Below are 16,126 nucleotides of genomic sequence, written 5' to 3' on the forward strand. Positions count from 1 at the left end.
TAAAAAAATGATTAATTTTTCATTATTTTTCTATGGGACTTTCACCAACTTATTTCTGGCATTTTTCTGATTAAAACAACACGATATAATTTCAACTGTATTTAGTGGCACAAGGAAGGACATCGTATGGGAAAGAAAGAGACGCGGACAGTCGCCGTCGCCGGCACAGTTCAAAGGCCCGCGTGTTCGCTGTCCTTCCTTGCGCTCGAAACTTTCATCGTCGATTAAACCACTAAATACAGTTGAACTTATATCGTGTTTGGTGTTGTTTTAATCAGAAAAATACCAGAAATAAGTTTGTGAAAATCCCATAAAAAATTAATGAAAAATAAAGAAGTTTTTTACATTTGACTAATGGTGTCAATGTAGTGGTTCACACCGATACGCTTCGGCCACGCGATTCGTATTTCATGCTGTCCTTCTCTACGTTCATCTTTTTTTTTAACCCTCGGCGCGGTAGACGTAGACGCAGTCATAAAAAAATGATGTCGGTATGCGATCACTGTCCGTGCAGAACACAGGCTGTTGGACAGTAAACGCGACTTTACTGTAATACTTTATAGTTTCCGTGTCACTATGCAGATCAAGAATGAAGAATGTATAATAATAAATAGTAATTTTTATTATTTACTTGTATCAAAGAAACGAAAAACAAGTTTCAATCTTATCCAATTTCTAAGTAACAATGTATTATTTACAATGTAAAATTATATTTGATGGAAATATAGGCAATTTTATATTACAAAAAGCAATTAAATAAAATATATATGTATATGTTAAAACAGATACGATTAGATGTTTTTAAATATTCAACGTTTCTTTAATGAGAATGGCATGTAGCATCAGTATCATTCTCATTTTCTGTGTTTTGAATCTCGTCGTCAACATCTATGTCACATATTCTATGACTATGAGTATCAAGTGCTTCCGTACTAGTTGCTGCATCCAATAAAGGAGATAGTTTCTCTGCTTCGCTATCTTCATCTTGTCCTTGTCCCTGTGAATATCGATGGACATAATATTAAATATCGTATTCGAAATGTTCTCTGTTTATGGAAATAAAGAAAAGTATGAATTTATAATATGAAAAAATTACCTCGTAAAGCGAAACAGGTTGTTTTTCATTAACAAGTCTGAGAGTGTCCCGAGATCTTAAGGAAGACTTTTCGCGTATATGTCCAGAAGATTTCATTCTCATCGCAGGTGATCGAGCGTGAAGGTCTTTCTGTGAACCTGAATGCTCGTCTCTAGCCAATAAAACTGACATTCGAAATTCTGGAGTAGGACATGTAGTACCGCTTGATCTAGCAGATGTATCTACTTCCTTTGAAGACGCATGTTTCAATACAGGCGTACGTTCAACAGATCTATTAAATAAAATAAATCACTAAAGAAAATATATAGTTTATCAAGAGTTTTACCTGTTTAATGCTTCGGCTGCTTGAATTGCACTAGCTGTATCTGTATCTGGTGTATCTGGAGATTCTGGAGCAAGAACAGCAGTTCTTTGAATATATGGACCATTTAAAGCTTCTATTAACGATACAGCCTCGTACCCGGATGGAATGTTTTCACAGTTTCCCTGAACATTTATCATTTTATTAGTTGAACATAACGGAATTTACTAAAATGTTTAATAACAAATATTAACCTCTGGTAATGAAGGATTTGATATAACAGCTCCAGTTGCCCTCTGTAGAGCTTTGATCTGTAGAAGAGCTCTGAAAGGAGCACGACATATGGGACAATTGTTGGCTTGGTATCGCAGCGAATCGGCACAACCATAACACAGGCACAAATGTCTACATGGTAATATTAATGTGTCTCGCACATCATACATACAAATAACACATTCCGAGCCGTTATCATCTGTATCTTCGTCGCTACCTTGCTGCTACAAAATAAAAATATCGACTTTATAATAATAATAATTAAATAAAGTAAATGAAATTTTGAATATAAAAATCACTTTGTATTTATACGATATACCTTTGCATTTTCAGCATTTTTATTTTCTATGCCATATATTTCTTGAAGCAAATAACAAAGACCATCGACGTAAAGTTTTTGTTTCAGTGCTTTTAATACGTACGTTCCGTCTGAATGTTTTTCAACAACAGCAATTGTTGTATGAGATTGTTTCGGTTCATCCGAACCCTCTTCTGCCACACAATGAATTGCTACTGGTATTATCTATAGATAATTACAAACTATTGTTATACAGTAATCCAAGAGATATAAAAACATAGAATGAACGGTATTTTGAAGCTATACATACTTCTCTATCAGCATTATATAATAAATCCTCTTCGTTGTACGCTAATGGATCAAAAACATGCGATGTTTTTGAAAATAATTGATTCGCACCTTTTTTGTAATAGTATGTTTCAGAATTCATTGAAGGATCTCTTGGTGTATAACTGTAAACAAAAGGTGTTATGTACGAGTTAAATTTAATAATAAAATAATGGATCTTTATGCAAAATAATAATTTTCTATTTGAATTGCAATTGTACTTTTGAATTCTTCTAATATTTGTACTGCTTTAAATATAATGTATAATATAAGAATAATACATACGTAACACCCTTTGTTGTTACCTCTTCGGTGCAAAAATAATATAATGTAATTGCACATCGTACATCGCAATCAAATGTGAATTCAATATTATAACGACTTGATTTTTTATCAACATCGCCGTCGCTGTAATGTTTTAAATTATGACACTGGGGCGAAGCAGAAGTTTGATCGACATTACGAACTAATCTCAACGATTCTCTTCTTATATTTACTAAACTTTTCAATGTTTTAGTAGGATCGTTCGCTTGCGGAGGAGGATACGGAAACTAAAACAAATATTATATTTTGAGATTATATGTGTGATTTGTTATAATAATTTAATATTATGTAACTTACAGGTGTAGGTCTGCTTCCTAGAAAATTCAAGTCAGCATTTTCTCCGAACAAATATGCTTCTGGTTGAGGCGTATCGAACCTCTCGCCACCCATGATGAAATGGCTACCGAAGTAGTTTCCTAATAAAAAAGTTTATCCAATAAAATGTGTATTTTAAGATAAAAATGTATAAAATTAATACTTGACAATTAATTAAAGCATAAATTCATTTATTCTGATATTTGACTATTTCACATATAAATTTTTCAATTATAATGTTAGTAGTTTGAATACAAACCAGAACGAGGAGGATATTTGTATGCATGATTTGAAACGATATCAACTTCCTCTACGCCAGCGTTCTGTCGACTGGTTAACGATCCCATTACTTAATTATTTGAAAAACAATTGTAAATCGCCACCGTAAAGTGAACTTCGCTGACGTATGTAAGTAACTCAGCATGTACTTATTTGCTAAAACAAATTCGTAAATAGTAAACACTAAGGTAAACCATCCATTCATAAACAAATGATTTTACAAGTTCAGTAAATTTTGACAGACAATGTGTCTAAACACATAAATACATAGTTGACACTTGCAATCTATTGTCCTTTGTATATGTGAATATGTGAATGAACAGTATGAAATAGAACACATATCCACACCACGGACCACGGACCTACACACATTTTGCAGGCTGACCAATCTTGTTTACATAAAACCTGCATAAAACCTGATAAAACCCAATAAAACCCAATAAAACCGCATTATTCTTTATTTCTGTAAATCTACACATTATATATACTTCATCCACAAGAGTCTTTAGTCTTTACAAAAAGTGAGGAATTTTTTAATACATATTAAAACAATATTGATTAGCTATTGTAATGATTGTAATGAACTGTAATGAACTTTTTTAGTGGATTAGACTGTGATTAGACTGGATTAGACAAATGTGTGTGTTTCACAGACTGCTGTACGCAAAACGCGCTGTTTTAAAATTTCACTGCTATGTTCTCATATGTTCTGTAAGCTTTGTGGTTGATGTTTATTTATGTTACGCACAAGTATTTATCGTATCAGCATTCAGCATGTGTAATTGTAAAACGACAGCGTAACAAAAAATGTTTATTGAAGACAGATTATAAAGAAAATGTTGATACTATCAAAGCAAATAGAAATGAAGCACGTAACAGTGGATTGGAGCGTTCGATGTTGCCAGTGAGTTTCAAGATTATAGCGAAACTTTTATAACGAATATAGTGGACATGACCAACAATGAATTATATAGATTTGATGACCGTGCGATAGCATTTCTATTACGCAGGAATGTTTTAACGTGTAAATAATTCTCTATATTATCATGAAATTTAACGAGAAAGAACTTGCGGAGGCAAGTAGTGGTCCAGCTGATCTAGAAGGTCGTTTAAATCATAAACGAGCGCACAAATCAGGTTAGTTTACTTAATGATTTTCATCAATTGATTAAAATTAATTTGATATGCTCATTAACCTATAACTAGACAGCGGATATCGACAAAAATGAGTAGGTGTAATCTAAAAATTCTGTAATTTATACATTTCTATTTCACTCCAGTTTGTTACAATTTAGGTGAAACATTTTTATTTTGCATAAAGATCCGCTGTCTATCTATAACTGTCCAAGAAATGTTGGTTCTAATGTTTCTTGAATTTTTTCTATCTTAGATATTATCTGTTCTTCTAGGATTTAAAGAGAAATGGTTTAAATTAAGGTACAATCTACTATTCTATTTTAATATCAACGAATTAGGACAAATCGATACCAGACAGCCTGCTGGAGTAATCGTTTTAGAAAACTATAGTATTAATATTGACAGCACATCGGGAGGAGTATTTGCATTTAGTATAGCATTTCGCGACGAGCATGACAAAAGGCATGTATTGAGTGGACGTTCAGAGTCTCAAGTAGAACAATGGGTGAACGCGTTAAAGCAAGCCAGTTACGAATATTGGAGATCACGGTTGATAGTGCTTCAAGAAACATTGTGCAAGAAAACTGGAAAAGACCCTTTGCTTATGTATCCAAGGAATCAAGGTACTGTTAGAGACGAGGCATGGGAAACTGCGTCAACTTTCCGATCTCATGTACGTTCCTTCACAACTTCGGTTGTAACGTCAACAGCTATAAATACAGTGACAAGAGAAGTGAATTTGATTGAATTTTAAGTTAAACAATTAGATTATGCTGATTTTCTTCTTATATTCATAAAACTGGAATTTTATTTAGACATACAAGTAGCATAAAAATCATTGCGAAAACAGTGATGAATTTACAAATTTATTTATTCTAGCTAATATATAATTTATACAATCCAAAATGTATTATCTAAAATTGTATCAAATTTCTACCACAAGTTTTATTATTTATCAACATAATGAAGATTTTCTATTGAACTTGAAATAATTTTTAAAAATTTTCAACGAACCCCAAAAAATTATTGCAATATATACAATACAGCATCGCTTTTAAAATACATTATGTAGTATAAAATACATTATGTATTGGGCGATACACGGACAATAGTAAAACAATATTTGTACCTTTAAAATAATTTGCATCAATGAAAAAGAAGTATGCAATTGTATATGGTTCTTGTCTCTATTTTATCTGTATATAAAGTTATTAAGTATTCATATACCAAATACTCTCTATAATTTATAATATATTGAAAACATATTTGTAATATTGTGACAAATAAAACCTATTTTTTTAAGTAATGCATTCAACGCATTTACATATCAGGTACCCTTGGAAGCATCTGAATTTTATTTTGCTTTAATTATTTACTATTGTTTATGAAATATTTAAATATATGTCAATAAATATTTCATTATTGAAATCTATGTTATTCGAACATAAATTGATTTTCTTGCATGAACATTATTAGATCTTAAATAATAATATTATTATTAATATTTTTCTATCAGATCTTGTAAATCCACAACTTTCCGATACATAATAACTTACTAATACGAAAATAAATAGTATAAATAACAAAGGGCTCGCAGTGGCTCAGTGGGTGAAGCGCGTGCCTGCGGACTTCCGTGGTCGCAGGTTCAATTTCAATCCCCGATGTCGGCACCTCTGGAAATTACATATTCCATCTCCATGTGCCTTTTTTAAAAACTGTGGTGACCCAAAGGTGGTTCGGAACTTTCCAATACATAATAACTTACTAATACGAAAATAAATAGTGTACTCGTTGTTGACTCTAATTGTAAGCTCTGAGATTTCTATCTGCCTCGTATTTGCCTCGTCCTGAAGTTTTATCTTCTTCCAGCATCCTTTTCCTTAGCCAATAGGAAAATTCGGATCTTCCAGCTGAACGTTGATTCGTCGGGTGGCTCGTCTTCGGTTGCTGCTCGATGGTGATTGGTGGTGGAGGTGCTTCAATAGCGCGCGCACGAGAGTGGGGTACACGCGAGGGTGAAGGCCCGTCAAAACAATAAGGGTCGTGGGACCGAGCGAGAGAGAGGTCCGAGGGAGTTCCAAGAGGTCCTTGACTGAGAATTTACGACTTCCCTGCTTCCCGTCCTTGACCGATTCTAGACTTCGACTGTCTATTTATGCGAAATTGGAAAAGCTCCTCCAAGAGGTTACATGACTTTACCCAAATTCCTCGATTAGTTTCGCCTATCTGGTTTCGTCAAGGATCTCTGTGGGAACCTTCCGTTGTTTCCCTACTCATTCTAATTCTAAGCTATCGTGCCCGAATAAAGAATATATATGTATATGAAATACGCGGCTTTATATTCAAATTTCCCTCTCAGCGCCATTAATCGAACCTATATTGCGGTAACGCTATATCGTAACTATGTTCGCGTGATCAACGGGTCACGTCAATGGCTACAGTGGGCTACAGGAGTAAAAAGTTGGTACCATTGTTTTCAACCACGTGTAACCACGCAACCTATTTATGCGTTTACGGAGAGGCTGCCGCTGCCACGAATCAATTGTGATTGTGATCATTATAACCTAACATGATTTAAGCTACCGGTCGTTAGTACTTCACAGATTCAGAATTGACAGTGTAATACGTTTTCCAAGTGTAGTAGACAATTTGTTAATTAAAAGTGATACATACAATCAAAATGAATCGATACATAGCTATTTGTACTTTATTAGTTTGTGCAATTTCCAGAGTTTCTTGTGAAACTTGCCAAAAGCCCGAAGTTGTTGCATCTGCATATGTCACAGAAGATGCTACAATTTTAACAAATGTTGCATTTACGACACAATTTGTGCTGAAATGTAGCAACGGCGTGAAAGGTATTACGTTATATGCAGAAGTTGAAGGAAAATCATTACCGGCTGCTAGGTTAAGCTCCGATAATAAATATCAGGTATGAAAACTGTATTTGAAAACTTCTATTAATTCAACTGATTCAAATTAAAGGTCACGCATAAATATAAACAATACATAAATACACGCACAGCTCTAGTTGGCTCAAATTATAATAGGATAATACCAAAATTTTTGTAGGTTTCTTGGACGGAAGATGTGAAAAAAGCACGTTCCGGTGATTATAGAATAAACTTGTACGACGAAGAAAGATACGCAGCTATACGCAAAGCTATCAGAAATGGAGAAGACCCTAGCACCGTGAAACCTTTAGTCGTTGTAGTACTGAATAATCCAGGAGTTTACCTGGGACCATGGGTTAATTCAGAACTCCTCGCTGCTTTATTAGCAGCTTTAGTCACTTATTCTGCCTTTTCAGCTAAATTCAAGCTGTTGGCTTAAATATATTTTCACGACACAATTCTTAAAATAAATTATTATAAAAATTAAATCTAAGGAATTATTAATGTGTAGTAATGTGAATACATTATTATGGTTTATTGTCACTTAGATATTCTTTTAAATACACTTTTGTAATATAATGATTTTATTCAATATATTAATGAAACCCTGAAATTTTAATTGACTGCTCTCTTAAAAAGATTTTGGTTCAATGGAATATAAATTATAGTCAAGTTTGATATATAATTCGAACTTTATTACAATGGTTATTTATAGACAACGGTCAGATTAGAAAGTTTAAAATATTTCTGGTGCAGGTGGATTACCAAAAAGATATTCCCAAGATGGTGGATATATAACATTAATACCACTATCAGAATTCGTTTCTAATACATTTAACCACTGATTCAAACCTTTAACTAAGATTAGCGCATCAGAAACGTTGTCTCCTTCGGAACAATAGCAAAAGAGAACGGTACAAGGAACATCTGCTGATTTGAGATAATTGTAAAGTCCATTTGCAAATCCTCCACCAGGAATGTAAGAATTTTCTGCAGACTCTACTAAGGTATTCCTTATATGCTCTTTCCAATGAAGCAATTCAATATTATTTAATAATGAATTATCTGAAGAAAGATACCTTAACCTTGAATCCGACCTGTCCGATTGTTCGTAATCGTAACTACTAGTTAAAATGATTATCTATAACAAAAATATTATTTCTTAGTATAGAACACACACACGTAACAAAGTAAAACATTAGGTGTCTATTGAAATACCTCATACCTTGCTAAATTTCTTTAGTTGAATAAATTGCAACAGTTCTTCGTAAAAATCAGTCGAATTCCCAACATAGGGAGATCTTAATTGTAGAAGAATTATTTTACATGCAGCTCCTAGATAAAAATCGGCAGCGGTGCACAGAGAATTAGACTTTTTGTTGTATGGATCATGACCGATAATCGGAAGGAACATTGAACTCCACATTGATCCAATTTTCCGTAGATTTAAACTTGAGATCAATAGATCGATAGATAATTGTCCAACATTTCCAACTGCCACCGACGGAAGTATCAATGTGTAATCTTCAAGATCAATTTCTTCCGGTATTTTTATCATCTCTGTATAACAAGAAGAAAATAAATGCCTGTATTATTTATTATATATATACATATATCAAATTCAGTTATACACACCTATGACGTAAATGTACGTACTACTTTAAAACAATATTTAAACGAAATAAACGTTTCGGTAAAAACTTTGATTGCAAATATAGCTATACGAATTTGAAAAATGCAAGTCACTGAAACAAAATGATTATTAAATATTGGTTGACATATAGCTTTGGTTATATACGATTGAATTCTGCACTCGAATTTGATGTAAATTCAAATACTTAAAATTACCATCGAAAAATAAAATTGCTATAGCTAAAAGAAATTCATGTGTGTATTGACACTGATTGACACTTACGAAATGTTTAACAACTGCGCTTAGGCATATATAAATAGAGCAGGGATTAGGGATACAGATACAGAGCAGACGGCTGGACGACACTCCGAAAGAAAACCACTGGAGAACCACTTTTAGAGACAGACTGAGACAGACCAACTGCAGACCAACTGAGACCAACGGAGACCAGTGTGTCCAGAGAGGGGTAATCGAAAAGGAATCGGGGGGAATACAAGTACCCCCTCTCTGATGACCAGAGTAATATGAAACACGTTGCGCGACGAGAATAGAGTGAGGCAGAGTGAGGCGAATGGAAGACACGTTGCGCGTGCGCGGTAGGTACTGAACGGTGGAATAGGATAGTGGAAGGGGATAAGGTGGAGAGCCTGGAGGGGGAAAAGATGTTGGTTTCACTATCAATCTGGCCACACTGACTGAGACCAACCAAGACAGACGAGTGCAGACGGTGCAGACCAGTGCAGACGTTGGCAGACGTGCAGATGCGTGCAGACGAGCACGAGATAAAGTTGGTACTTCTGGTATGTAATTTTCAGTTCTCTGCTTCATCCAGCTCCATCTGCTTGCAATCTGCTTGTATATATCAGCTTGTATCATGGATATAGGAATATATACTTATTCATGTATCCATGGCTTGTATGAATTGCTTCCAATTTATAATATAATGAGTATGTATATAGACTGCGATGATGTTTATGCAATTTTTAATTTTTGTAGACGATTTTTAAGAAAGTGGAATAAAATACAATCTTATTTCAAGTGGTAGTAGAGTCTTTGCAGGTCTCAACAAAATAATAATTCTACTATTATAAATTCTATCGAATTTTATATTCCATCTTTTTTGAAAATTTTCAGAAGCCTGCATAAATCTATATAATAACGATAGATTAAATCGGGGGAGTTGTTACTCGTATGATGCTTGTAATTTTTCTTTTTCTAATAAAAAATCTTCTCATTTTCTAATAAAACTATTATGAAAAATATATATATTATTCATTTTTATATATATATATATATATATATAGGTATATTATATAAAGATTCATTGATCTTGGCTAGGTTTTAATCGGTGAATTCATTTTCTAATAAAATTATTATAATTCTTAGATATATTATATTTATGCATGGCCGTTCTTAAATTGTCTTAATGTTTTTACTGTTTTAATTACATCCACCGATTTTTTTCATAAATGCATAAAATCCGCAGTCTAGTTATAAATATGAACCAGTTCAAAATGATAAATTTTGCGTAAAGCGTGCGAATTAATGTTCATATGGTTTAAAAGTTATTCTGTACCTCGAGTTATATTGCCTATTTTTACTAAAAAATTAGATGGCAAGGTAGTCAAGGGAGTGTGTGCAATTGTGAGTAAACAAACTACAAACCGAGACCAGCGATCGGTGAGCGAGTGCGAGGACGATATGTTTTCCAAAGAGGATTAAATCTAATCCTCTTTGATGTTTTCGTTCTCGCGACAATAAATGCCTCGACGGGTCTGTGTGTGCAGCAGTACGTGTATGGTCAAGGTGTCCTAGTCCTTTAGTCAAACACAGCAATGAAACATTCGGCAGAATAAGTCGTGCGTTCTTTTTCCTACGCGATCTGATTTAAAGTATTTTTCATTTTCCCGCCTCCTTAGTTCCAATTGAACACACTGAACCCCGCGTAACACTGTTTGAATACAAATCAAATATCGATAGCTATCGATCACAACTATTATATATACATTCAATGATACCCACAGGCAACTTCACGATGGTGCGCTATTGAAGAAATGGCGGATTGTTTTTACGTGGGGGGAGTTGTAAAAATCTGAGCGCGAGACATGTGGATGTTGTGACGATTCACGAAGGAGTAAGGAATTAAAGAATTTTTCCGGCATGAACGATCCTTATTGGGAACCATTGGCCAACGTTTACATCGGAGAACAGACAGAGTTCTCTGACCCTGATAATTACATTTATTGTCTTTGCAGCAGAATATTTATTAGGTAAATACAATCACAATGCATGCATGCACACGTTGTTCCCACTAATGTCGCAGCTTCATTCTTGCATTCCGTTCCGATGCTAATTTAATGCCCCCTGTAAAGGAAAAATCTTAACATTTATCGATCAGTGATGTGACACATGACCTAACCTTGACACCCACTCAACTAAATACCTTGGTTCACGATATATTTGTTGTTGCATTTAGAAAGAATGTATATATTTTAGTAACTATTTTAGTAGAAATATATGAAATGTTTAGTAACATCAAATACACACACATAGATTGCTAACTCGTTTAATAGATATTGTTCGTTATAGCAATAAAACATTAATTGGAATCGTTTCTTTGTTCTTTTTTCCGATTGTACGGAATATTATTGAAAACAAATGCAATATGTATAGTGAATGTTGACGAATGTAACAAACAGGTTGCGAAATTTTGCATTTTTTTGTGGGATATTGAATTGTGTAATTAAGTCTGCTTGAGAAATTAATATGATAATGTGTTGTTGATGGAACATATTATTATACATATTATTATTATGTTATTATACATATATCGTAATTAACTGCATTTCCCATTACTTGCAAAATACATATTTTCCTATTTATTAGGTTGGAGGGAAAGTTCTGTCGTATTTTAAAGAAAACACTTGAATCAATTTATAAAAATGTATGTATGTATTCAATGATATAATTTCCATTATTTGTAACAATTTGTTGCCATCTTCGTGTTTTTAATTTACAAGTAAAATTAAAGAACAGAACTTTCCCTCCAACCTATAATAAGAATATCTATTACCTATAGAGTTATCATTAAGAAACTTGGATTAGATACTCCAACATGTCTACATCATTGATCGATTATTAATATCGAAAAAGTGCTTATACAAATTTTCCTTATAAAATTTTGCTGTGAAATTCACAAAATTTGTATTATTTATCTTGGAAAGTTTTACAAGCTACGTATTAAGCTATTACCTTTGAAATATTTCTAACATGAACGTTTATTTTCTTATCTTTTAGAAATCCGGAAATATATTCTTTCCTTGCTTTAGAGGATGCAAGCGCGGGCGAAGATGTTGAGGGTGATTGTGTTGGCGAAATGTTGGACCTTCATAAAAGGTCTACCATAGAAGCACAATCCATTGAGAAACACGATGTAAGATTGTCTTTTCCAATTTAATGTATTTATTTAATTCCCTTTAATTTGACTTTATAACATTTGTATATGCGTATACATATATGTATATATGTAACATTTATATTTGAACAAGCACATTTTTTTTCATCCTTAAAATTAGGAAGAACCAGTGAGCTGTTACTGCAGTGCATCACACACAGACAACAATTATTCTACAGATGAACATGACTCGGTTCGTGACTCTGCTCATCGTCCTGCCACGCATTCCCTTACTCACAAATTGGGTCTGCATCAATCAGATTCTGGAGCAGACCTATCCGAATATCATGATCAACACGAAGCCAAGAGTATACAAAATCTTTTGGCATCTTATGGAAAGACTTTTCAAACTACAGAGACTGAACTAGAAGATGGATTTGAGAAAGTGAATGTATTACCGGAAACTCGGGAAGCTAAGCATTTAGGATTTGAATCCGAATTAACAGACATTCACTCATCAGATCGTCTTGCAGAAAACATTAAATTTTTAAGTATTAATCCCTCCAGTTGTACCGAAAAAAAGTTTCATATAAAAAGCCCGTCATTTATTTTGGGAGATCATGATTCTGACATACAGAACACGTCGAAAAACGATGCACAAGTTTCTAGGGAAAATGTTTCGCACACTTACAGTCATAATTCTCATGCTTATCCGTATTCTATGTATCAACAAACTAAGAGTGCGATAGACATTTCATGGGAGAAGTATTGGTCAGAGAATGGTGAACAATTGATTTGGTCGTCGTGGATTGGAAAGTATGCAGATTACATAAATCCAGAATATTGGCAACAAAATGCTCACTTGATAGGAGACGAGAGAGTAGAAACGAAAGAGACTATAGAAAAGTATTCGGAGCAGAACACATGTTTTCCTAGTCAAGCGCACAGGAACTGTGAACTTGGACGCTCAAATTTTGAAGGAATATTTAGTAAAAACAGTAGTACAGACGATAATGAAATTAAAGCGAAAGATACGTACAGCGTAAATTTTTCATTCGACGATCTGAACAAGCAAGAGATCAATGATAAAGATGCGGAAGAGAATAGGAGAAGAATGACGAGTCTCGAAACACCGCCTGAAACTGGAGATGGCTGGAATCCGTTAAGTCCGTTCAGTTTAGAAGAAAGCTATAATCAACAATCGAACGCAGAAAACGAAAGACTTTTAACGAGATGCGATTCTATTAACGAGTCGATAGCTAAAACGAACGCGACGTCGGATTCCATGACCAATGTTACAAAAATGACCCTTACTAGTTCTAGCTGCGACTCTATTTCTATGCATTCATCTAGTCTCATGAGTTCTGTAACTAGTTCCATTGAAAGCAATATCACGAGCACCAGTTCCGAGCAGGACCACGAATACACGCCAGAAGACAATGATAGGTACTGGCAACATTTGTGGAAGGAGAATTTTCAAATAGAGTATCACAGACACTATGAATTGTTCATGGCAAATTATAAAACAGAACATTCTATCAACGTAGGTGTTGAATGTTTTTGTGGAGAGCACAAGAATGGAGAAAGCGATGGTAGCATAGACCAAGATTTTACAGAAACAGATGCAGTTAATAAAATTAATTTGTCCGAAAATAAAAACGTGTCTAACAAGAATTTAACATATTGCAAACGAGAAAAGACAAGAAAGAAAAGATTAATTATAGAGTCGGTAGGGATACTCGTACAAAATTTAATAACGACTACAGATGACAATGACAGCAGGGAAGGGACGAATAGAGAAGGTAATGAGAACGTGTGTTCTTCCAAAGATAAACACAATGGTCAGTCCGCGGTCACACAAAACGAAAATAGTGCAATTATTCGTAATCACACTGATAGCAATAATAGTATTCAACGAAATTATTCTAATGAAGGAGATGGGGACAAGCCCCCCGAAGATAAACCTGTTACTTTGAAAAGAAGGTAATATATTTATTGATGTACTGAAGTAATCTACGGTAATCAAAAATAATTTATGTTATTTCAGTCATGAAATCGACTGTGATGACGGAGAGGAACGTTTGGAGACGGTGAAAAAGGCATTTTCATTGATGGGTTACGCTTTCAACGAAAATCACAAGGAATTAAAATTACAAGGGGAAGTAATTTATAGAAAGAAAAATATTAGATCACAAAATAGGCAATTGAAAATGAAGTTTTATGGGCCCAAGCATACGAACAAGCATATTTACTTTGATGATAATGGAATGGAAATCACTAACACTATAGATAAAGTAACTTGGATTCTACATAATATCCAATACAAAAGTATTTACATAAAAATGTAATTCATTTATTTTAATTGTTTCAGGTAAAGCATTATTTATCGTACTGTCCAGCTTTATCATCGTCGGAAACAGACTTACAACCTCCTGAAGATGGTTCCTACAAAGCACAATTCACATCAAGTTCTGATGAAGAGTGCAATCCTAGTCTTAATACAAAGCTTCAAATGAGACGACTTGTATTTAGTAAGCCGAGTACAAGTTCGATAGAATCAGGAGCAGATAAAAGACAGATCGACGATGCCAGTGACTCGTGGAATGTGTCTGACAAACAAGATGATGTTTTTAAAAGTATCGAGGAGGATAATAATGTATATTTTGACCAAGACGAAAGCACTTCTGCTAAATGTATATTAGAAAGCCAGCCTGCGAAAGATAATGAAAAAGTTGATCCGATGAACGTTAATATGGATGTAGATAAAAAATATAATCACAACGAAGTACAGACTATGGACTTGTCTGATGAAGATAACGTGAAGAAAACTCAGAAGAAAAAACGAAGGAAGCAATGTAAAAGAAATATCAGTCTACCAGCAGAAGTAGCGAATGATAGGGCTTTAATGAAATATTGGTTGAAAAGGTATCGCCTGTTCAGCAAGTTTGATCAAGGCATTAAATTGGATCAGGGTATGTTTTTTTAGATTCTTCATATTAAACATGGGATATTCGTCATCTTCGGAAGAACGAAAGCGAAACCTGTTTCAAATAATTCGTTAATGTCTGTATGTACGTATAAGATGTTTATACTAACACTTTCTTTTGCAGAGAGTTGGTATTCTGTAACACCAGAAAAAGTCGCTGAGTATGTAGCTGAAAGGTGCAGATGTGATACTATAATCGATGCATTTTGTGGTGCGGGTGGAAATGCTATCCAGTTTGCTTTTACTTGTGAAAGAGGTGCGTCATCTATATATACTTAATGAATCTGTGATCGAGCTGAATTCACACATTTATGATTTTCCAGTATTGGCAATTGACGTAGATCCTGCTAAAATTGAACTTGCTAGAAACAACGCACGTGTCTATGGGGTCGACGACAGAATAGAATTTATTGTTGGGGATTTTCTTCAACTTGCACCAAAATTAGTTGCAGATGTTGTATTCCTAAGTCCTCCGTGGGGAGGACCCGGATATACGAAGAATGAAATTTTTGATCTTAATGACATTATGAAACCAATTGGTGGAATAAAAATATTTGAAATAGCAAAACGAATCGCAGATCATGTGGCCTACTTTCTACCTAGAAATGTAGATACTATGCAGGTAATGTTATGAAGCCAGAAAATTGATGTATTTGTAATGGATTTACCTTTTCATGTTGTGTATATGTACATATAAATTACAGCTTGCCATGTTAGCCGGAGTAGGTGGTGCTGTAGAAGTGGAGCAGCAGTTTCTCGACAAGAAGTTAATAGCATTAATGGCTTATTATGGCGAACTGCCCAGAGACTATTAGTTGTGATACGATGTGTAATTTGTGAGAAGATCCCAGTCGGTTGCTTGAATGTGG

At 34.1% G+C, this 16,126-nt stretch overlaps 5 protein-coding genes across 9 annotated transcripts; 3 read left to right on the forward strand and 2 right to left on the reverse strand.

Moving 5' to 3' along the window:
* Window positions 1-664: 664 nt before the first annotated feature.
* On the reverse strand, window positions 665-3,646 carry Mrgn1 (Mahogunin ring finger 1). Of its 2 annotated transcripts, XM_076425931.1 has the most exons (10): window positions 3,496-3,646; window positions 3,194-3,369; window positions 2,917-3,035; window positions 2,581-2,846; window positions 2,279-2,420; window positions 1,990-2,193; window positions 1,652-1,894; window positions 1,422-1,582; window positions 1,097-1,367; window positions 665-997 (listed from the first exon to the last, which is right to left on the reverse strand). In XM_076425931.1, exons 2-10 carry the CDS (start codon window positions 3,279-3,281, stop codon window positions 821-823), a joined length of 1,671 nt encoding a protein of 556 aa, XP_076282046.1. In that variant the 5' UTR covers window positions 3,282-3,369; window positions 3,496-3,646; the 3' UTR covers window positions 665-820. The 2 variants fall into 2 exon arrangements, with proteins under 2 accessions (XP_076282046.1, XP_076282047.1); XM_076425932.1 differs by having other exon boundaries at window positions 1,652-1,891; window positions 3,194-3,569.
* Window positions 3,647-3,686: 40 nt separating this feature from the next.
* Window positions 3,687-5,123, forward strand: LOC143209794 (pleckstrin homology domain-containing family J member 1). Its single transcript, XM_076425945.1, has 3 exons — window positions 3,687-4,117; window positions 4,188-4,350; window positions 4,623-5,123. Exons 2-3 carry the CDS (start codon window positions 4,260-4,262, stop codon window positions 5,102-5,104), a joined length of 573 nt encoding a protein of 190 aa, XP_076282060.1. The 5' UTR covers window positions 3,687-4,117; window positions 4,188-4,259; the 3' UTR covers window positions 5,105-5,123.
* Window positions 5,124-6,846: 1,723 nt separating this feature from the next.
* Window positions 6,847-7,823, forward strand: Tapdelta (Translocon-associated protein delta). The gene is made up of 2 exons (XM_076425946.1): window positions 6,847-7,282; window positions 7,423-7,823. The coding sequence occupies exons 1-2, from the start codon at window positions 7,031-7,033 to the stop codon at window positions 7,681-7,683; spliced, it is 513 nt and encodes a 170-aa protein (XP_076282061.1). The 5' UTR covers window positions 6,847-7,030; the 3' UTR covers window positions 7,684-7,823.
* On the reverse strand, window positions 7,780-9,443 carry LOC143209790 (proteasome assembly chaperone 2). 3 transcript variants are annotated; one of them, XM_076425938.1, is made up of 4 exons: window positions 9,160-9,443; window positions 8,880-8,989; window positions 8,470-8,804; window positions 7,780-8,385 (listed from the first exon to the last, which is right to left on the reverse strand). In XM_076425938.1, exons 3-4 carry the CDS (start codon window positions 8,800-8,802, stop codon window positions 7,981-7,983), a joined length of 738 nt encoding a protein of 245 aa, XP_076282053.1. In that variant the 5' UTR covers window positions 8,803-8,804; window positions 8,880-8,989; window positions 9,160-9,443; the 3' UTR covers window positions 7,780-7,980. The 3 variants fall into 3 exon arrangements, with proteins under 3 accessions (XP_076282053.1, XP_076282056.1, XP_076282055.1); XM_076425941.1 differs by having other exon boundaries at window positions 9,093-9,443; XM_076425940.1 differs by lacking the exon at window positions 8,880-8,989 and having other exon boundaries at window positions 9,160-9,441.
* Window positions 9,444-9,465: 22 nt separating this feature from the next.
* On the forward strand, window positions 9,466-16,101 carry Tgs1 (Trimethylguanosine synthase 1). 2 transcript variants are annotated; one of them, XM_076425916.1, is made up of 9 exons: window positions 9,466-9,677; window positions 10,902-11,147; window positions 12,175-12,310; window positions 12,453-14,254; window positions 14,319-14,565; window positions 14,643-15,243; window positions 15,382-15,513; window positions 15,581-15,879; window positions 15,962-16,101. In XM_076425916.1, exons 2-9 carry the CDS (start codon window positions 11,038-11,040, stop codon window positions 16,070-16,072), a joined length of 3,438 nt encoding a protein of 1,145 aa, XP_076282031.1. In that variant the 5' UTR covers window positions 9,466-9,677; window positions 10,902-11,037; the 3' UTR covers window positions 16,073-16,101. The 2 variants fall into 2 exon arrangements, with proteins under 2 accessions (XP_076282031.1, XP_076282032.1); XM_076425917.1 differs by lacking the exon at window positions 9,466-9,677 and having other exon boundaries at window positions 10,991-11,147; window positions 12,207-12,310.
* Window positions 16,102-16,126: the final 25 nt, after the last annotated feature.

Source organism: Lasioglossum baleicum, chromosome 6 (genome assembly GCF_051020765.1).
Source record: "Lasioglossum baleicum chromosome 6, iyLasBale1, whole genome shotgun sequence".
Taxonomy (NCBI): domain Eukaryota; kingdom Metazoa; phylum Arthropoda; class Insecta; order Hymenoptera; family Halictidae; genus Lasioglossum; species Lasioglossum baleicum.